At 47.2% G+C, this 22377-nt stretch overlaps 1 protein-coding gene across 3 annotated transcripts in view; it reads right to left on the reverse strand.

Moving 5' to 3' along the window:
• LOC144486746 (rho guanine nucleotide exchange factor 26-like) overlaps positions 1-22377 on the reverse strand; it is a 204128-nt gene that overhangs the window by 14416 nt on the left and 167335 nt on the right. For all 3 annotated transcript variants that reach the window (XM_078204785.1, XM_078204795.1, XM_078204777.1), the window contains one exon: positions 7881-8090. In XM_078204785.1, coding sequence (XP_078060911.1) covers positions 7881-8090 — 210 coding nt within the window. The remainder of the gene's footprint in view (positions 1-7880; positions 8091-22377) is intronic.

The raw sequence follows: 22377 nt of genomic DNA on the forward strand, positions 1-22377 counted from the left end.
TCTCTGACTCACAGGTCAGAGTGCTAGCCATTGTGCCAAGAATTGAACTATCATGTATAATTAATAATTCAATGTCCTTTATCACTTTGGCTCGATTGTGGTTGGGACAGAAACTGGAACTGAAGCCAATGTCAACAGAGCAGTAAATATCATGTAGGATTAGGACACAGGCCCCACATTTAGGTAAAATGTTTTGGGCTACACCCTCTCATTGGTTCTCATCCTCTGATTGAGTTGTTTAGCTTAGTTGGCTGGACGGCTGGTTAGTGATGCAGAGAGTGTGGGTTCAATTCCTGTACTGGCTGAAGTCAATCAATCTTCTCAACCTTACCTCTCACCTGAGATGTGGTGACCCTCAGGTTAAATCACCACCAGTCAGCTCTCCTCCCCCACCCCTCAAAGGGACAGTAGCCTGTGGTCATCTGGAACGATGGTGACTTCACCTTTTATATCACACCCAGAGTATTGTGTGCAGTTGTGGTCTCCTTTTCTGAGGAAGGATGTTCTTGCTCTCGAGGGAGTGCAGCAAACGTTTACCAGGCTGATTCAGAGGATTGTGGGACTGATGTATGAGGAGAGACTGACTAGGTTAGGATTGTTTCCCCTGGAGTTAAGACGAATGAGGGGGGGATCTCGTGAGACTTATAAAATCCTAACAGGACTAGACAGAGTAGATGCAGGGAGGATGTTCCCGATGGTGGGGGAGTCCAGAACCAGGGGTCACAGACTGAGGATTCGGGGTAGACCATTTAGGAAGGATGAGGAGACATTTCTTCACCCAAAGAGTGGTGAGCTTGTGGAATTCATTACCACAGGAAGTAGTTGATGCCAAAACATTGAATGTATTCAAGAGGCGGCTGGATATAGCACTTGGGGCGAAAGGGATCAAAGGTTATGGGGAGGAAGCAGGATTAGGCTATTGAGTTGGACAATCAGCCATGATCGTGATGAATGGCAGAGCAGGCTCGAAGGGCTGAATGGCCTCCTCCTGCTCCTATCTTCTATATTTCTATCATCCACATTATCAGTTATGGAGTAAGAAGGATTTTGATTGCATCAGTGAGGAGAAACTTTCTAACGGAAGGAGGGTTGGCAAGCAGGAGATACTGATTTCAGGGAATCGGCAGGTGATGTGCGGGTTAGGTTGATTGGCCATCTTAAATTGCCCCTTGGTGTCAGGGGGGACTAGCAGGACAAATATGTGAGGTTGCAGGGATACGGCCTGGGTGGGATTGTGGTCGGTATAGACTCGATGGGCTAAATGGGCTCCTTGGGCATTGTAGGGATTTGATGGAAACATTCAATAGGTTGGATGTAGAGAAGATGCTTTCATTTTCAGATGGAGACCAAAACCAGGGCTCATAAATATTAAGATAATCATCAGGAAATCCCACAGAGGATTCAGGGGAAATGTCTTTATCAAGAGCGTGGTTATGATTTAGGATTTGCTACCTCATGAAGTGCTTGAGGCGGACAGCAGTTGAATCATTTAATGGGAAGTTAGATATGCAGATTGGGGAAAAAGGAATTAAAAGATATGTCAATGAAGAGGAGCACGATGGGAAGAGGCATCTATGGAGCATGAATATTAACGTACGACAGGATGGGCCAAATGGCTGTAAATCTGATGGTTTCCGAAGAGAGATTGGGCAGTTTGGGCTTATCTCTCTAGAGTTTAGAAGAATGAGGGGAGATCTAATTGTGGTCGATAAGTTGAGGAACAGGATTGACAAGATAGACGTAGAGAGGATGTTTCCTCTTGCAGGCCAATCTAAAGGCCATAGATTTAGGATAAGAAGTAGCAGATTTAAAACAGAGATGAGGAGAAATTAATTCTCTCAAAGAGTGGTGAATCTGCGGAATTCACTACCCTGGAGTGCGGTGGATGCCGGGACATTGAGTAAATTTGAGGAGATTTTTAATTAGTAATGGATTGAAGGGTTATGGAGAACGGACAGGAAAGTGGAATTGAGGCTGAGATGTGATCAGCCATGAATGTATTGAATGGTGGAGCAGGCTCGAGGGGCTGAATGGCCTACTCCTGTTCCTGGTTCTGGTGTGAATTGTTTTGAATGTGGTGGGATAGAAATTTCTCTTTGGAGCCGGACCATCAGAGCTTGGTGAGATTTGTCACAAAACTGACAGGAATTGGCCAATAACTTGATCATTGCTCCACTGAGCCCCAATCAACAAGAGCGCTTCAAGGTCTTCGCGTGCTAAGTCGAGTGTAGCTCTAATAGTTGCACAGATCCCAGCAGCTAACACCAATAAAGCTGACACATTGTTAGCAGGCTTTTTACTCTTATGTGAGGAATAAAAGAATGACCAGGGTGAGGTTAGGGCCGGTCAAGGACAGTAGTGGGAACTTGTGTATGGAGTCAGTAGAGATAGGCGAGGTGATGAATGAATACTTTTCTTCAGTGTTCACCAAGGAGAGGGGCCATGTTTTTGAGGAAGAGAAGGTGTTACAGGCTAATAGGCTGGAGGAAATAGATGTTCGGAGGGAGGACGTCTTGGCAGTTTTGAATAAACTGAAGGTTGATAAGTCCCCTGGGCCTGATGAAATGTATCCTAGGATTCTGTGGGAGGCAAGGGATGAGATTGCAGAGCCTTTGGCGTTGATCTTTGGGTCCTCGCTGTCCACGGGGATGGTGCCAGAGGACTGGAGAATGGCGAATGTTGTTCCTCTGTTTAAGAAAGGGAATAGAAATGACCCTGGTAATTATAGACCGGTTAGTCTTACTTCGGTGGTTGGTAAATTGATGGAAAGGGTCCTTAGGGATGGGATTTACGACCATTTAGAAAGATGCGGATTAATCCGAGATAGTCAGCACGGATTCGTGAAGGGCAAGTCGTGCCTCACAAATTTGATAGAATTTTTTGAGGAGGTAACTAAGTGTGTTGATGAAGGTAGGGCAGTTGATGTCATATACATGGATTTTAGTAAGGCGTTTGATAAGGTCCCCCATGGTCGGCTTATGATGAAAGTGAGGAGGTGTAGGATAGAGGGAAAGTTGGCCGATTGGATAGGTAACTGGCTGTCTGACCGAAGACAGAGGGTGGTGGTCGATGGAAAATTTTCGGATTGGAGGCAGGTTGCTAGCGGTGTGCCGCAGGGATCAGTGCTTGGTCCTCTGCTCTTTGTGATTTTTATTAATGACTTAGAGGAGGGGGCTGAAGGGTGGATCAGTAAATTTGCTGATGACACCAAGATTGGTGGAGTAGTGGATGAGGTGGAGGGCTGTTGTAGGCTGCAAAGAGACATAGATAGGATGCAAAGCTGGGCTGAAAAATGGCAAATGGAGTTTAACCCTGATAAATGTGAGGTGATTCATTTTGGTAGGACAAATTTAAATGTGGATTACAGGGTCAAAGGTAGGGTTCTGAAGAATGTGGAGGAACAGAGAGATCTTGGGGTCCATATCCACAGATCTCTAAAGGTTGCCAGTCAAGTGGATAGAGCTGTGAAGAAGGCCTATAGTGTGTTAGCTTTTATTAACAGGGGGTTGGAGTTTAAGAGCCGTGGGGTTATGCTGCAACTGTACAGGACCTTGGTGAGACCACATTTGGAATATTGTGTGCAGTTCTGGTCACCTCACTATAAGAAGGATGTGGAAGCGCTGGAAAGAGTGCAGAGGAGATTTACCAGGATGCTGCCTGGTTTGGAGGGTAGGTCATATGAGGAAAGGTTGAGGGAGCTAGGGCTGTTCTCTCTGGAGCGGAGGAGGCTGAGGGGAGACTTAATAGAGGTGTATAAAATGATGAAGGGGATAGATAGAGTGAACGTTCAAAGACTATTTCCTCGGGTGGATGGAGCTATTACAAGGGGGCATAACTATAGGGTTCGTGGTGGGAGATACAGGACGGATATCAGAGGTAGGTTCTTTACGCAGAGAGTGGTTGGGGTGTGGAATGGACTGCCTGCAGTGATAGTGGAGTCAGACACTTTAGAAACATTTAAGCGGTTATTGGATAGGCACATGGAGCACACCAGGATGATAGGGAGTGGGATAGCTTGATCTTGGTTTCAGATAAAGCTCGGCACAACATCGTGGGCCGAAGGGCCTGTTCTGTGCTGTACTGTTCTATGTTCTATGTAAAAATTACTTTGCCAAAGTAACTGCCAACAACAACTCCTTCCTGGGATTGCCAAAGCACAGCTCATTAATTACCTCCCCCCCATGTGTTCCAGCCTCCCCCTATCTCAGTCTGCACTAAGTTTTTGAGTTGATTTGATTTATTATTGTCACATGTATTAACATATAGTGAAAAGTATTGTTTCTTGCGTGCTATACAGACAAAGTATACCATTCATAGAGAAGGAAACGAGAGAGTGCAGAATGTAGTGTTACAGTCATAGCTAGGGTGTAGAGAAAGTTCAACTTAATGCAAGGTAAGTCCATTCAAATGTGTGACAGCAACAGGGAAGAAGCTGTTCTTAAGTCGGTTGGTACGTGACTTCAGACTTTTGTATCTTTTTCCCGACGGAAGAAGGTGGAAGATAGAATGTCCGGAGTGCATGGAATCCTTGATTATGCTGGCTGCTTTTCCAAGGCAGCTGGAAGTGTAGAACAGAGTCAATGGATGTGAGGCTGGTTTGCGTGATGGATTGGGCTACATTCACGACCTATTGTAGTTCCTTGCGGTCTTGGGCAGAGCAGGAGCCATACCACGCTGTGATACAACCAGAAAGAATGCTTTCTGTGGTGCATCTGTAAAAGTTGATGGCCTGTGGGTGTTCATTCCCAAGCAAACCCACAGGGCTGAGCAGGTATCAGCGTCACCAGACGTTTCAGCAGGGCTGTCCTAACTCAGAAGCGAGTGATGCCCATGGTGCTATGTCTGGAAGCTCACTATAGCTGGCAGGCTTGTGTAGACTGGGCGATGCAGAATCCCAGGTGAGACTCACATCTTCCGATGAGTCATACAGCAACAAGCCTGATGTAAAAGCATGCTACTGAAACCCAGGACAAACTGGGAACAAATTATTTGTGTTGCACCTGGTTTTCCAGACACAAAACAGGGCCAGTATGTGCCAATTTTTGGGCTGTGAGGTAATTGGCCAATGTGGGTCGCTGGTGTGGCTATCAGCGTATTGGTCTTTGGCTGTTTTTAGGTCTCCCTGGCGGCCACTGGAGGGCGTGGCAAGGAGAATCCTACACCAGATTTGGGTCTTCTCTACAATATCCATCAGAAACTTCGCAGAGAATGTGTGGGCACTGAGTCTTTTGTTAAGAAGTCTAGTCATACAAAGATCTAACCTTAAAGGGATTGCCAGAGGCCAAGGTAACAGGGAAGTAAATGTAGCGGCACGGCAGCACAGTGGTTAACACTGCTGCCTCACAGCACCAGGGACCTAGGTTTGATTCCCGGCCTTGGGTCACTGTCTGTGTGGAGTTTGTACGTTCTCCTCGTGTCTGCGTGGATTTCCTCCGGAGTTTCCTCCCACTCTCCAAAGATGTGCGGGTTAGGTTGATTGGCCACGTTAAATTGCCCTTTAGTGTCAGGGGGATTAGCTAGGGCAAATAAATGGGGTTATGGGTGAGATTGTGGTTGGTGCAGACTCGATGGGCAAAATGGCTTCCTTCTGCATTGTATGCTTGTATTCTATAACTTACAGTCAGCATGGAAGCTGGGAAGGAGAGTGTGTGAGCCTGTTGCACTGGCAAGCTGCCTCTAAAAATGAGGCACTCCCTGACAACCCGCCACACACTCTGATCATTGAAATGTGGCCTGAGGATCAATTTGCGGAGGGTCCTTGGTCTTATCTCTTCAGATGCTACCCAACCTTGACCCTACTGGTTAATACTTGGAGAACCATTACCAGAAAACCATCAGCTGCCATTATACTAACTATTTCTTAATGAGGGAGCTTCGGGTTCATAGAATCCTACAGTGCAGAAGGAGGCCATTCGGCCCATCGAGTCTGTACCGAACACAATCCTATCCAGGCCCTATCACCATAACCCTATGCACTTTACCGAGCTAGTCCCCCTGACACTAAGGGGCAATTTAGCATGGCCAATCCACCTAACCTGCACCTCTTTGGACTGTGGGAAGAAACCGGAGCACCCGGAGGAAACCCACGCAGACACAGGGAGAATGTGTAGACTCAGCACAGACAGTGACTTGAGGTTGGGAATCGAACCCGGGTCCCTGGCGCTGTGAGGCAGCAGTGCTAACCACTGGGTTCCTTGTGTACTAAATCGAGGGAAGCACTAATTTCCGGTTTGGTGGCATCAAAAGTCAGTTGCAGACAGATCGCAACATGCGCTGCACGCTATTAATAATAAAAACTCAGAAAATTGTTCTGCGCACTGTTTAACAAGGTTGTTTTAAAAGAGGGAAATTCATGCAAACTAAAATTCATTACTAATATCGGCAAGGCTCAACTTCACCCCCAAGGACAGAGTCTAAATTCATCCCTTCATTGCCTCGTAAATGAACCGTTTCATCCAGTGATTAAAAATGAAGGGTTTTCTCTTGTGTCTCAATGAGTCTCCTGTCTTCCAGTGAGGAATAATTAAACAGGATGTCTCGGTTCCATGGCGTGGTGTCAAACTGCTGGATACTGTTGCCTGGTGTTGAAGGCCCCTTTCCAAGCCAGCAAATGGCTGCCCTCAGGAAATTGGGAGCATCCACAACTAAATGTTCATTTCCTCTGCAGATGAAATGATAAGACTCTGAGCTGTTGTGGGAACTGAATACTGGAGTACTGTTCTGCTGGGAGACTGGCCGTTCTCACTGAGTGACTTGTCCAAGGCAGTGACCCAGCTCCCATCCTAAGACGTCTAAAGATCACTCAAATCCTTTGTACCCACGCCCATTGGAACACCAATTGGAACCAAAGGCTTCTTCTGTCTTTCACTGGAGAGGGGCCTTCCAGCTCCAACTAATGGGCTGGTTGAGTGAAGTACCTACCATAGCGAGCCAGCCCAGTGACTGGGTGACAGGATTGGTGGCCACCACTAGCTGGGGGCCATGCTTGCACAGGGTGACTGAGCCCATCCGCATTGCTTTTGTAACAACTCCTATTGCGATGACGTCTTTGCCAACAGTAAAACGTGCCCTGGCCCAGGGTGCTTCACAGAACATAGATGAAATTTGGCGGATCATTCAAAGGTCCATTCACCTCGGACGGGATTTTCTGGTCTTGGGGTGCGCCTGGCCGGAAAATCCCACCCCTGATGTTGAGAAGATACGAGATGGAGCCAATTGAGGAACTATGAGGAAAGGTGACCAAAAGCTTAGTCAAAGAGAAAGTTTAAAAAAGCCCCCAGGGACTGAAGGAGGTAGGTTTGGGGGCAGGGATGGGCGCGGCATGCAGGTGCAGCAGGTGGTAAATAAGGCAAATGGCATGTTGGCCTTCATTGCGAGAGGTTTCGAGTACAGGAGCAGGGATGTGTTGTTGCAATTATACACGGCCTTGGTGAGGCCACACCTAGAGTATTGTGTGCAGTTTTGGGCTCCTTTTCTGAGGAAGGATGTTCTTGCTCTCGAGGGAGTGCAGTGAAGGTTTACCAGGCTGATTCCGGGGATGGCAGGACTGATGTATGAGGAGAGATTGACTAGGTTATGATTGTTTTCACTGGAGTTCGGATGAATGAGGGGGGATCTCAGAGAGACTTATAAAATTCTAACAGGACTAGACACAGTAGATGGGATGAATGTATTGAAGAGGCGGCTGGATATAGCACTTGGGGCGAATGGGATCAAAGGTTATGGGGAGAAAGCAGGATTAAGCTGTTGAGTTGGACAATCAGCCATGATCGTGTTAAATGGCGGAGCAGGTTCGAAGGGCCAAATGGCCTCCTCCTGCTCCTATCTTATATGTTTCTATGAACACTGAGGAAGTTGGAAACTGAAAGGAATTTACTCACGGTGACTCTGCTCCGAAGACCATCACCACCTTCTCTCCGGCGTGGTTACTCAGCATGGTGAGCCGGAAGAGGTGGTTGAAGGAGCTCTGCCGGGAATACAACATGCCAGAAGCTGTCTTCATGGGAGATAGGTTTAGTTCCTCAGCCTCACAGGGTTCCACCTGGAGCAGATCCCTCATGGCGTAGTCTGTCACAATGTAGCTGTCCTCGCTGGAACACCAGAAGATATGAAAAAGAATTCATTAGGGACAAAAAGCAACAACTGAACATAACGTACAATTACTCCTGCCCCTGCCGTCCTCACTGCTGCCTCACAATGCCAGGGTTTGATTGTGGGCTCTCTGTGTGGAGTTTGCAATATCTCCCCGTTTTTGTGTGGGTTTCCTCTGGGTGCTCCGGTTTCCTCCCACAGTCCAAAGATGTGTGCAATGAGGTGGAGATGTTGGCATTGGACTGGGGTGAGCACAGTAAGAAGTTTCACAACACCGGGTCACGTAAACCAGCCTCCCATCCATTGACTCTGTCTACACTTCCCACTGCCTTGGCAAAGCAGCCAGCATAATTAAGAACCTCACGCACCCCGGACATTCTCTCTTCCACCTTCTTCCGTCGGGAAAAAGATACAAAAGTCTGAGGACACGTACCAACTGACTCAAAAACAGCTTCTTCCCTGCTGCCATCAGACTTTTGAATGGACCTACCTCACACTAAGTTGATCTTTCTCTACACCCTAGCTATGACTGTAACACTACATTCTGCACTCTCTCGTTTCCTTCTCTATGAACGGCATGCTTTGTCTGTATAGTGCGCAAGAAACAATACTTTTCACTGTATGTTAATACATATGACAATAATAAATCAAATCAAAATCAAATCAACAGGTTTATTTGGAATCACGAGCTTTTGGTGACTCACCTGATGAAGGAGCGGCGCTCCGAAAGCTCGTGATTCCAAATAAATCTGTTGGACTTTAACCTGGTGTTGTGAGACTTCTTACTGTGCCAAAGATGTGTGGGTTAGGTTGAACGGCTATGTTAAATTGCTCCTTAGTGTCAGGGGGATTAGCAGGGTAAATACCTGGTGTTATGGGTATATGGCCTGGGTGAGACTGTTGTCGGTGCAGGTTAGGTGGATTGGCCAAGCTAAATTGCCCCTTAGTGTCCCAAGAAGTGTAGTTTAGGAAGATTAGCGGAGTAAATATGTTGAGTTACGGGGATAGTGCCTGGGTAAGATGATCTGTTGGAGGGTTGGTGAACACTTAATGGGCTGAAAATATTCTTTCATGGGATAGGGGCATCGCTGGCTGGGCCAGCATTTGTTGCACATCCCTAATTGCCCTAGAACCGAGTGGCTTGCTCGGCCATTTCAGAGGGCAGTTAACTGTAAACCATATTGCTGCGGGTCTGGAGGCACATGTAGGCCAGACCAGGCAAGGACGGCAGATTTCCTTCCCTAAAGGACATTAGTGAACCAAAAGGGTTTTTATGACAATCGACAATGCTTTCATGGTCATCATTATTGAAAAGAGCTTACAATTCCGGAAGTATTTGTTGAATTGCACCAGTTGCCATGGTGGGATTTGAACATTAGCCTGGGTGCCTGTATTACTATTCCAGTGACATTACCACCATCTCTCCATAAAGGCTAATGGAGCTGTTTCCAAAAAAACGTTATTCCTTTCTCAGAGTTACAAAGCCAACGTGCAGAGTAGCTTGGGCAAATTTTTAATCCATCTCCATGCTTACTCCAAAAAGAACAATTCAAATTCAAATTGAATCCAATTCATGGTCCCCACAAGAGAGACAAACAAGATCCAAGCTGACAAGATAAGGCACCGCACCCAACCTTGGCCTTAATCCTAGCGGCCCACCATGTAAAAGTACTACTCCTCTCTCCGACTCAGCTCGTTTCACTCCTTACAGATGCTGTCAGACTTGCTGAGATTTTCCAGCATTTTCTCTTTTGGTTAATCCTATGTTTGATCTGAGCCAAAAGGCCGAGAAGTGATTGGTTTTGTGCACCGCATTTGCCTCTGATGTGCAAATCAAACCACACTCATCAGAAAGAAGGGTCCTTTCTCAAACCCACACATTCTACTCTAAGTAAAGGCCGAGCAGTGAAAAGGGCAGCATAGTGACACAGTGGTTTCCTCCCACACGCCAAAGATGTGCGAGTTAGGCTAAATTACCCCTTAGTATCAGGGGGACGAGCAGGGTAAATACGTGGGCATATCGGGATAAACCATCCCTGGGTGGGATTGTTGGCGGTGTAGCCTTGATGGGCCGAATGGCTTCCTTCTGCACTGTAGGGACTCTATGATTCTCTGACGGCTCCCCCATGCCCCTCATCCTCACCATGAGCTGTCATGGACCATTTCGCAAATAGGCCACCACGGTTCTAAAACAAAATGCGACCTTCACTTAGCTATTTGCCATAAAATTCTAACAGGATTAGAGAGGATCGATGCAGGAAGGATGTTCCTGATGGTGGGGGTGTCCGGAATCAAGGGCCACTGTCTGAGAATACAGGGTAAACCATTTAGGACAGAGATGAGGAGAAATTTCTTCACCCAGAGAGTGGTCAGCCTGTGGAATTTGCCACCACAGAAAGTAGTTGAGACCAAAACATTGAATGCTTTCTAGAGGCGGCTAGATATAGCACCTGAGGCAAAGGGTAGTATTCTGAGAGAGTTTCCCCTGATGTGAGTGTGCGTGTCAGTAAAGTAAACCAACACTCGAAGGATGTGGGGGAAGGCGGGATCAGGATATTGCGCTGTTTGATCAGTCATGATGACACCGAATGGCGGAGCAGGCTCGAAGGACCAAATGGCCTCCTCCTGCTCCTATGTTTCCCACCCCTGCAGAAACTCCCCTGTATGCAAACCATCCGAGTTAATGGATCTGTTGAATGCACAGTAAAAGACAAACATTGCCTCAGTGATAACGAGGTCTCAGCAACATCACTGACTCGTTTTCTGCCCTTGATGTCAGACAGCTGTCAGCACCTCCCAGAGACAAAGACAACTTCCTCGAGTACAATGCAGGCAGACTTATCACCCACCACCCACTCCAACCCCCACTGCAAGCTGTTTTCAATCAACGCGAGTCTAAAGTCCTAACATCATTGTCAATTGGTCAAAGGGGCCCAATTTCGGGTGCCCAAGGATCTGGCAAGGCAGCACTCTCAAAACGAGACATGCATTGAATTAGAACAAATTTCACGGCACTGATTGCACTGTCCTGATGTTTATGTTCCACACAAACCAATCTTACTTCCCACTCTTACTTCATCCCACCCTCTTCGCCACCTCAGCATTTGTGACGACCCTTTTTTAAGCCATTAAGGAGGCCTGTGCAGCCACATCCTTGATTTTAGAAACCTTTTCCACTCTTAAAATTATTTGTATTTTGTTGAAAACAAAACTTTAATACATTGAAAATCAGAAATTCCCCACCTATCACCTGACAGAACGGGGTTCAATTCCCCGATGGGAAGCTTAGAAGTTGCGCAAAAGTACACTGGCAGGTGAAGTGCGTTGGAGCGGCACGGTGGCAGAGTGGTTAGCACGGCTGCCTCAGAGTGCCAGGGACCCAGTTCAATTCCGGCCTTGGGTGACTGTCTGTACGTTCTAACCCGTGTCTGCGTGGGTTTCCTCCGGGTGTTCTGGTTTCCTCCCACAGTCCAAAGATGTGCAGGTTAGGGGGATTGGCTATGATAAATTGCCCCTCACTGTCCCAAGTTGTGTAGGTTATGTGGATTAGCCATGCTAAATTGCCCCTTATTATCCAGGGATCATAGAGTTCATAGAATCCCTACAATGCAGAAAGAGGCCATTTGGCCCATTGAGTCTGCACCGACCCTATACCCATAACCTTACTTATTTACCCTACTAACCCCCTGACAGTAAGGGGCAATTTAGCATGGCCAATCAACCTAACATGCACGTCTTTCAGACTGTGGGAGGAAACTGGAGCATCCGGAGGAAACCCGCACAGACACAGGGAGAATGTGCAAACTCCACACAGACAGTGACCCAAGCCGGGAATCAAACCCGGGTCTCTGGCACTGTGAGGCAGAAGTGCTAACCACTGCGCCGTCTATGTAGGTTAGGTGAATTGGCCATGCTAAATTGCCCCTTACTGTCCAGAAATGTGTAAATTAGGTGGATCAGTGGGGTAAATACGTGGATTTTGGGGATAGGGCGGGGTTGGCCTGGATACGATGCTCTGTCAGAGAGTTGGGGCAAATTTGATAGGCTGAAAACGCCTCCATTTACACACCAACTTTCACATACTTGTGATGTCCAAAAGCACTTTACAGCCATTGAAATACTTTTGTATTGCAATCGCTATTGTAATATAGGAAAATATGGCAGCTAATTTGTACACAGCAAGCTCTCACAAACAGCAATATGACACTCACTAGATAATCAGTGATGATGGTTGCGTGATAAGCTTTGGTCAGGACACTGGGTCAAACTCCTTTGCTCTTTGTTAAAATGGTGCTGAAGAATTTGTATGCCACTTCATAAGGCATTCCTGTTATATCTGCCTCACTTCTGATCCAAAAGACGGCCCTTCCAACAGTGCTGCACTCCCACAGAACTACACTGGGAGTGTAAGCCAAGATTTACGGGTGGTACGGTGGCACAGTGGTTAGCACTGCTGCCCCGCAGCGCCAGGGACCCGGGTTCGATTCCCGGCTTGGGTCACAGTCTGTGCAGAGTTTGCACGTCCTCCTCGTGTCTGCGTGGGTTTCCTCCGGGCGCTCTGGATTCCTCCCACAGTCTGAAAGACGTGCTGGTGAGGTGCCATGCTAAATTCTCCCTCAATGTATCCGAACAGGCGCTGTAGTGTGGCAACTGGAGGATTTTCACAGTAACTTAATTGCAGTGTTAATGTAAGCCTACTTGTGACACCAATAAATAAACTTAAAATGCCCATAAAAAGTTCTGGAGTGGAACTCAAAACCCCAACTGCTTGCCTATCGTTGGGATGGTGAACAACATTATTCCAATGTACAGGTCACCTTCTCAGAGAAATCATTTGATTTTGATTTTATTATTGTCACATATTAGTATACAGTAAAAAGTATTGTTTCATGCGCGCTGTACAGAGCATACCATTCATACAGAAGGAAAGGAGAGAGTGCAGAATGTAGTGTCACAGACATAGCTAGGGTGTAGAGAAAGATCAACTTAACGCAAGGTAAGTCCATTCAAAAGTCAGATGGCAGCAGGGTAGAAGCTGTTTTGAGTCGGTTGGTACGTGGTCTCAGACTTTTCTATCTTTTTCCCGATGGAAGAAGGTGGATGAGAGAGTGTCCGGGGTGCGTGGGGTCCTTGATTATGCTGGCTGCTTTTCCGAGGCAGCAGGAAGTGTAGACAGAACATATGAACACGTGTGATATATTTGTCCATATAGCTGGAGCTACAGACCAATTTTTATGGTACTTTGTTCCAGATACCAGAGCAATCTTTTCCAACATTTTGAAATGGCTTGCGAAGTGTAGCTGGAAATCATTACATGCTAACGTGTAGCTCTGATACAGAGTCCAAAAAAAAATCGACAAGATCTTCCATCACCCTGACTCTGGGATTATTTAGTGCACAATGCAGTTTGCAAGTTTAAAATAACAGAGGCACACCATTCCTCAATGAAATTCCTGGCATCAATTTCCATTCAATTAAATTCTTCCTCTCTGCCTTGTTAACCTCTCTTCTCCACTGTGCCTGGTGCAATTGGGGCGGTTTCACAATGCGCATCTGTTTGGCTAGTGTCATGCTGCACGGACTCCATTATTTTATTTCATACGGCTGCGTATAGAGCAACAACTACAACGTTACATCAAAGTGTCAAGGCGGAATATTGCATCAGGTGCGTATCGCTGGAATAGCTCCTTCGTATTTCTGAGTCGGGCATTGACTTGGTTTGTTCTCACTGGAACGACGGAGGTCGAGGGATGACCAGATAGAGGAAATTACAAGATTATGAGCGGCATGGACAGAGTGGATAGTCAGATGCTTTTTCCCAGGATAGAAAAGTCATGTACTAGGGGACATAGGTTTAAGGTGCGTGGGGAAAGGTTTAGAGGAGATGTGCGAGGCGAGTTTTTTACATAGAGGGTGGTGAATGTCTGGAACGTGCTGCCCGGGGAGGTGGTGGGAGCAGGTACGATAGCGGCATTTAAAGGGCAATTAGACGAATACATGGATAGGATGGGAATGGAAGGATACGGACTCCGTAAGTGCATACAGTTTTAGTTTAGGCAGGCATCATGATCGGCACAGGCTTGGAGGGCCGGAGGGCCTGTTCCTGTGCTGTACTGTTCTTTGTTCTTTGTTACACGTTCCACAGTCTGTTCTGGGTGACCACAGTCACACACAGCAGAGTTAGTAATTTTCCATTGGGTACCTGCCTCTGCCAGGGTTTCTGTGGGTGCGGTTTCGGGATGCCAATGGGCTTCATGGGATGTCGAAACCAGGGATCTTCTGCGTCTGGTCTTGTTTGTGATTTCTTGTGAGGACCATGAATTTTTCCCAAACTTCTTCAGGGTTGAAATCACAGAATTGTTACGGCACAAAAAGAGACCATTTGGCCCATCGAGTCTGCACCGACTCTCCAAACAAGCATCGTAATTTAGTGCCATTCCCCTGCCTTTTCCCCGCACCCCTGCACATTGTTTCGATTCCAGTAACCATCTAATGCCTTCTTGATTGCCTCGATTGGACCTACCTCCACCACACTTCCAGCCAGTGCATTCCAGACCCCAACCACTCGCTGTGTGAAAAAGTTTTTCCTCCCATGGACAAGTTGGGCCGAAGGGCCTGTTTTCATGCTCTAAACCTCTGTGACTCTATCACATTTGCAATTAACATCGCCTGAGGTTGTGTGCATGAATCCAAGAAGCTGACATGCCTTCAAGCGGAGGTGAGGGACGTTGATGAGATCTGGGTGGATGGGGAGGCGCTTGTTTTCCCTTAATTCGCTGAGCTTCGTAGAGGGTCGTTGGGGATGGCGGGCTGTGGGGTCGCCATGTGTGCCAGCACGGGTAGCCAGGGTGTTGGGGTCGACTTGAGGGTTCCAGTGATGCAACTCATTGCGGTGTTCCGTTTAACATCAATCAGTCAAATCCAAATGATGGATCCCATTCACCCACCCCAACCGGCTGATCTAGGCTAGAGTCAGGGCAACTTCCTTCTCCCAATTCCTCCCTTCTTCCTGCTTCAGCGATGGTGTCTGGTGGCAGAAAGCTACGAGTCAGCGGTAGCTCTTGTCTTTTGAGTCAGAAATTGTCCCAACGCAGGCACTTAGTCTAGACGCCAGTACAAAACTGAGTACGACAGGTGCCATCTTTCAGATAGGACGTCAAACTGATGCCCCATCTACCCTCCCAAGTGGACGTATGTCCCATGGCACTATTCGAAGATTAGCAGGGGAGTTCCCCCTAGGGTCCTGGCAAATATTTATCCCTCAATCAACAGATCAAAGGAAATGATTTGGTCACATACTACATTACTGTTTCTGGGATCTTGCCATGTGCTAATTGGCTGCCATATTTTCTACATTTTAACAGTGATGGCAATTCAGAAATAAAGTGTTAAGTTTATTTATTAGTGTCACAAGTAGGCTTCTATTAACACTGCAATGAAGTTACTGTGAAAATCCCCTGGTCGCCACACTCCAGCGCCTGTTCGGGTACACTGAGGGAGAATTTAGCATGGCTAATGCACCTAACCAGCACGTCTTTCAGACTGTGGGAGGAAACCGGAGCACCCGGAGGAAACCCACGCAGACACGGGGAAAATGTGCAAACTTAGCACAGACAGTGACCCAAGCCAGGAATCGAACCCGGGTCCCTGGCGCTGTGAGGCAGCAGTGCTAAACACTGTGCCACCATGAGGAGGAATTTCTTCAGCCAGAGGACGGTGAATCTATGGAACTCATTTCCACAGAGGGCTATGGAGGCCAGGTCACTGAGTGTCTTTAAGGCAGAGATGGATGGGTTCTTGGTCAATAAGAGGGATCAAGGGTAATGGGGGTGAAGGCAGGAAAATGGGGATGAGAATCATATCAGCCATGGTTGAATGGTGGAGCAGATTCGATGGGCCGAATGGCCTAATTCTGTTCCTATATCTTATGCCACCCTACTTCGCTGGGATCAGTGCTTTGGAGTGTTTTTAGGTGAAAGGGGCTATAAAAGTGAACATTCTTTGCAGTGTGCTCCCCCTCATTCCAGGCCTTCATTGATCTAGCTGCCCAAGGTTTCAGCTAAAAAACCTTTTGTCCCTGGGGGGAGGGAATCGAAATGAGGGGACTGAGAGCGAGGAGGTTAGCTCACAAATAGATAAGGAATGTAGACAGGGTAAGAGGGAGGTTAGACGAGTGATGGAGAAGGGAAGTGCTCAGGCTGAAGGTCTGAGATGTGTCTATTTTAATGCCAGGAGTGTAGTGAATAAAGTGGATGAGCTTAGAGCGTGGATTGCTGCTTCGAATTGTGATGTGGTGGCCATTACGGAGACTTGGATGTCTCAGGGACAGGACTGGGTGCTTCAGGTGCCGGGTTTTAGATGTTTCAGGAAGGACAGGGAGGGAGGCAAGAGAGGGGGGGGAGTGGCACTGTTGATCAGGGATAGTGTCATGGCTGTAGAGAAGGTGGACGCCGTGGAGGGATTGACTACGGAGTCTCTGTGGGTGGAGGTTAGGAACAGGAAGGGGTCGGTAACTTTGCTGGGTGTTTTCTATAGGCCGCCCAATAGTAACAGAGATGTTGAGGAGCAGATGGGGAAACAGATCCTGGAGAGATGTAGGAATAACAGAGTTGTCGTGATGGGAGATTTTAATTTCCCAAACATAGATTGGAATATCCCTAGGGCTAGGGGTTTGGATGGAGAGGAGTTTGTTAGGTGTGTCCAGGAGAGTTTCCTGACACAGTATGTGGATAAGCCTACTAGAGGAGAGGCTGTACTTGATCTGGTGCTGGCTAATGAACCTGGACAGGTGGAGGATCTCTCGGTGGGTGAGCATCTTGGGGATAGCGATCATAATTCTATCTCCTTCACGATAGCATTGGAAAGAGATAGGATCAGGCAGGCTAGGAAAGTGTTTCTCTGGAGTAAAGGGAAATACAGTGTCATCAGGGAGGAAATTAGACGGGTAAATTGGAAGGAGGCATTCTTGGGGAAAAGTACCGAAGGAAAGTGTTGGATTTTCAAGGTATGTTTGTCTGGAGCTCTGCATGACAACGTTCCGATGAGACAGGGGGGTGTTGGTAGGGTTCGGGAACCGTGGTGCACGAAGGTTGTGATGAACCTGGTGAATAAGAAAAGAGAGGCGTACAGAAGGTTCAGAGAGCTAGGAGGTGTTAAGGATTTAGAGGAGTATACGGGATGTAGGAAGGAGCTTAAGAAGGAAATTAGGAGAGCGAGAAGGGGTCATGAGAAGACCTTGGCGGGTAAGATTAAGGAGAATCCCAAGGCTTTCTACAAATATGTCAAGAGTAAAAGGATGAGATGTGAAGGCATAGGACCCTTAAAAGGTGAAGGGGGAAAAGTTTGTGCGGAACCGTTAGAAATGGCGGAGGTGCTTAATGAATACTTTACCTCGGTATTCACGGTGGAAAGGGATCTGGGTGGTTGTACTGCTGGTTTGCGGTGGACAGAAAGGATCGAGCATGTGGACATAAAGAAAGAGGATGTGTTGGAACTATTGAATGGCATCAAGGTTGGTAAGTCGCCGGGACCGGATGGGATGTACCCCAGGTTACTGTGGGAGGCGAGGGAGGAGATTGCGGAGCCTTTGGCGATGATCTTTGCATCGTCGATGGAGACGGGAGAGGTTTCGGAGGATTGGAGGATTGCAGATGTGGTCCCTATATTCAAGAAAGGGAACAGGGACAGCCCGGGAAATTACCGACTGGTGAGTCTAACCTCAGTGGTTGGTAAGTTGATGGAGAGGATCCTGAGAGACAGGATTTATGATCATCTAGAGAAGTTTAGTATGATCAAAAGTAGTCAGCACGGCTTTGTCTAGGGCAGGTCGTGCCTTACGAGCCTGGTTGAGTTCTTTGAAAATGTGACCAAACACATTGACGAAGGAAGAGCGGTGGATGTGGTCTATATGGACTTCAGCAAGGCGTTCGATAAGGTCCCCCATGCAAGACTTCTTGAGAAAGTGAGAGGGCATGGGATCCAAGGGGCTGTTGCCTTGTGGATCCAGAACTGGCTTGCCTGCAGAAGGCAGAGAGTGGCTGTGGAGGGGTCTTTCTCTGCATGGAGGTCAGTGACCAGTGGAGTGCCCCAGGGATCTGTTCTGGGACCCTTGCTGTTTGTCATTTTCATAAATGACCTGGATGAGGAAGTGGAGGGATGGGTTGGTAAGTTTGCTGACGACACCAAGGTAGGTGGTGTTGTGGATAGTTTGGAGGGATGTCAGAAGTTGCAGCGAGACATAGATAGAATGCAAGACTGGGCGGAGAAGTGGCAGATGGACTTCAACCCGGATAAGTGTGTAGTGTTCCATTTTGGCAGATCCAATGGGATGAAGCAGCAGTATAATATGAAGGGTACCATTCTTAGCAGTGTAGAGGATCAGAAGGACCTTGGGGTCCGGGTCCATAGGACTCTTAAATCGGCCTCGCAGGTGGAGGATGCGGTCAAGAAGGCGTACGGCGTACTAGCCTTCATTAATCGAGGGATTGAGTTTAGGAGTCGGGAGATAATGCTGCAGCTTTATAGGACCCTGGTTAGACCCCACTTGGAGTACTGCGCGCAGTTCTGGTCACCTCATTACAGGAAAGGTGTTGAAGCCATTGAAAGGGTGCAGAGGAGATTTACAAGGATGTTGCCTGGATTGGGGGGCATGCCTTATGAGGATAGGTTGAGGGAGCTTGGTCTCTTCTCCCTGGAGAGACAAAGGATGAGAGGTGACCTGATAGAGGTTTACAAGATGTTGAGAGGTCTGGATAGGGTAGACTCTCAGAGGCTATTTCCAAGGGCTGAAATGGTTGCTACGAGAGGACACAGGTTTAAGGTGCAGGGGGGTAGGTACAGAGGAGATGTCAGGGGTAAGTTTTTCACTCAGAGGGTGGTGGGTGAGTGGAATCGGCTGACGTCGGTGGTGGTGGAGGCAAACTCGTTGGGGTCTTTTAAGAGACTTCTGGATGAGTACATGGGATTTAATGGGATTGAGGGCTATAGATAGGCCTAGAGGTAGGGATATGATCGGCGCAACTTGTGGGCCGAAGGGCCTGTTTGTGCTGTGGCTTTCTATGTTCTATGTTCTTAACTTTGGTTATTATCTGGTTATTCAGCCCTTTGACTTTCCAGTTCCAATGAACTGGAGCTCGTTCTAAACTCTGCAGCCTATGTACTAACCCACTCACATCACCCGTGTAATCGACCATCGACACTGGCTCCACGCCCAGTTAGACAATAAGGCGGAGGAGCAGATGTAGCCCATTTGGCCCATCGAATCTGATCTGCTGTTTACTGAGAACATGATGGATCTGATGATCCTCAACTCCAATTTCCTGCCTTATCCACATAACCACGGGCGGCACAGTGGCTAGCATTGCTGCCTCACAGCGCCAGGGACCCAGGTTTGATTCTGGCCTTGGGTGATTATCTGTGTGGAGTTTGCACATTCTTCCCATGTCTGTGTGGGTTTCCTCCGGGTGCTTTGGTTTCCTCCCACAGTCCAAAGATGTGTAAGTTAGGTGGATTAGACATGGTAAATGCGGGGGTTTACAGGGATAAGACGGAGGAGAGGGTCTGGGTGGGATGCTTTTTTTCGGAGAGTTATTCCACAGTCGATGGGCCAAATGGCTTCTTTCTGCATTGTAGGGACTGTATTGTTCCAACCCTTGATTCCCTTACTGATTAAAAATTAGTCGACCTCAGCCTTGAACATACTTAACGATCCAGCCTCTACAATCCTCTGCAGTAAAGAATTCCGGATTCACTCCCCTCTGAGAGAAGAAATTCCTCCTTATCTCTGTCTTAAATGGGCAACTCTTTATTCTGGTCCTAGATTCTGCCACAAGAGGAAACAACCTCTCAGCCCTATCCTGTCAAGCCCCCTGAGAATTCTATATGTCTCAATAAGGTCATCTCTTCTAAACTCAGTGAGTACAGGCTCTACCTACTCCACCTCAGTTAATGGTAGGGCGTTGGGTAGAGTTACAGAACAAAGAAATCTAGGGGGACAGGTTCATAGCTCCTTGAAAGTGAAGTCACAGGTGGACAGAGTGGTGAAGAAGGCATTCAGCATACTTGGTTTCATCGGTCAGAACATTGAATACAGGAGTTGGAATGTCTTGTTGAACTTGTACAAGACATTGGTAAGGCCACACTTGGAATACTGTGTGCAATTCTGGTCACCCTACTATAGAAAGGATATTATTAAACTAGAAAGAGTGCAGAAAAGATTTACTAGGATGCTACCAGGACTTGATAGATTGAGTTATATTGCTGTTTGTCATATATATAAATGATTTGGAGGAAAATGCAACTGGATTGATTGGTAAGTTTGCGGACGACACAAAGGTTGGTGGATTTGCGGATAACGATGAGGACCATCAGAGGATACAGCAGGATATAGATCAGTTGGAGACTTGGGTGGAGAGATGGCAGATGGGAGTTTAATCCAGACAAATGTGAGGTAATGCATTTTGGAAGGTCTAATACAGATAGGAAATATACAGTAAATGGCAGAACCCTTAGGAGTATTGATAGGCAAAGGGATCTGGGTGTACAGGTACACAGGTCACTGGAAGTGGCAATGCAGGTGGAGAAGGTAGTCACGAAGGCATACGGCATGCTTGCCTTCATCGGCCGGGGTATTGAGTTTAAATATTGGCAAGTCATGTTGACGTTTTATAGAACCTTAGTGAGGCCGCACTTGGAATATAGTGTTCAATTCTGGTCGCCACACTACCAGAAGGATGTGGAGGCTTTGGAGTGGGTACAGAAAAGATTTACCAGAATGTTGCCTGGTATGGAGGGCATTAGCTATGAGGAGAGGTCGGAGAAACTTGGTTTGTTCGCACTGGAGCGACGGAGGTTGAGGGGAGACCTGATAGAAGTCTACAAGATTATGAGAGGCATGGACAGAGTGAATAGTCAGAAGCTTTTTCCCAGGGTGGAAGAGTCAATTACTAGGGGGCATAGGTTTAAGGTGGGAGGGGCAAGTTTTAAAAGAGATGTACGATGCAGATTTTGTACACAGAGAGTGGTGGGTGCCTGGAACTCGTTGCCGGGGGAGGTTGTGGAAGCGGATACGGTAATGGCTTTTAAGGGGCGGCTTGACAAGTACATGAATGAGATGGGAATAGAGGGATATGGTCCCCCGAAGCGTAGAGGGTTTTAGTTAAGTCAGGCAGCATGGTCGGTGCAGGCTTGGAGGGCCGAAGGGCCTGTTCCTGTGCTGTAATTTTCTTTGTTCTTTGTTATAAAGAGAGGTTGGATAGACTGGGACTTTTTTCCCTGGAGCGAAGGAGGCTGAGAGGTGATCTTATAGAGGTCAATAAAATAATGAAGGGCATAGATCAGATAGTCATTATCTTTTCCCAAAGGTAGGGGAGTCTAAAACTCGAGAGCACAGGGTTAAGGTAAGAGGGGAGAGATACAAAAGTGTCCAGAGGGACAATTTTTTCACACAGAGGGTGGTGAGTGTCTGCAACAAGCTGCCAGAGGTAGTAGTAGAGGCGGGTACAATTTTATCTTTTAAAAAAAGCATTTAGATAGTTACATGGGTAAGATGGGTATAGAGGGATATGGGCCAAATGCGGGAAATTGGGATTAGCTTAGAGGTTTAAAAAAAAAAGGGCGGCATGGACAGGTTGGGTTGAAGGGCCTGTTTCCACATTGTAAACCTCTATGACCTCTCATTAAAAAAACCCTCCATACCCGGGATCAGCCTAGTGAATCTTCTCTGGACTGCCTCCAATACCAAATTTAAATTTAAAATTCCCATCCTTGAAATTTCAATTCTTCCATTGCCTCATCCCTCCCTGTGTCTCTGTAATTCCTGACCTAACAGCCTCCAAGAACTCTATGTTCCTCCAATTTTGGTCTTTTGCGTATCGCCAATTTTTTTGCCCCCATTGCTGGCAAGCCCTGGCTTCAGCTGCCTCAGCGACCGAGACTTGAAATGAACTCCTTCAGCCTTTGCAGAGAATAATACAGCACAGGAACAGGCCATTCAGCCCAACCTGTCCATGTTGGCCTTCGTACTCTCGGTGAGTGCAAACAACCAGTTGCTCTGTTCTAAAATGGAAAAGATTCCATACAAAGTTTTGCAGAAGCTGCTAGGATGCTTTCAAACAGTTTTTGAGTTAGATTGCAGATGGGATCCAGTTTCAGCTGGAATCCAATGTTTCATTCCACCAGTTTTCAGTGTCAACCCCGAGTTACTGACCATTGGAACGGTTTTGCCTTAAGTTAAATGCATGTATAGCAGCACTCCATCATCTCACAGCTTTGCTTTATTACCCAGAG

Source organism: Mustelus asterias, chromosome 3, assembly GCF_964213995.1.
Source record: "Mustelus asterias chromosome 3, sMusAst1.hap1.1, whole genome shotgun sequence".
Classification (NCBI taxonomy): Eukaryota; Metazoa; Chordata; class Chondrichthyes; order Carcharhiniformes; family Triakidae; genus Mustelus; species Mustelus asterias.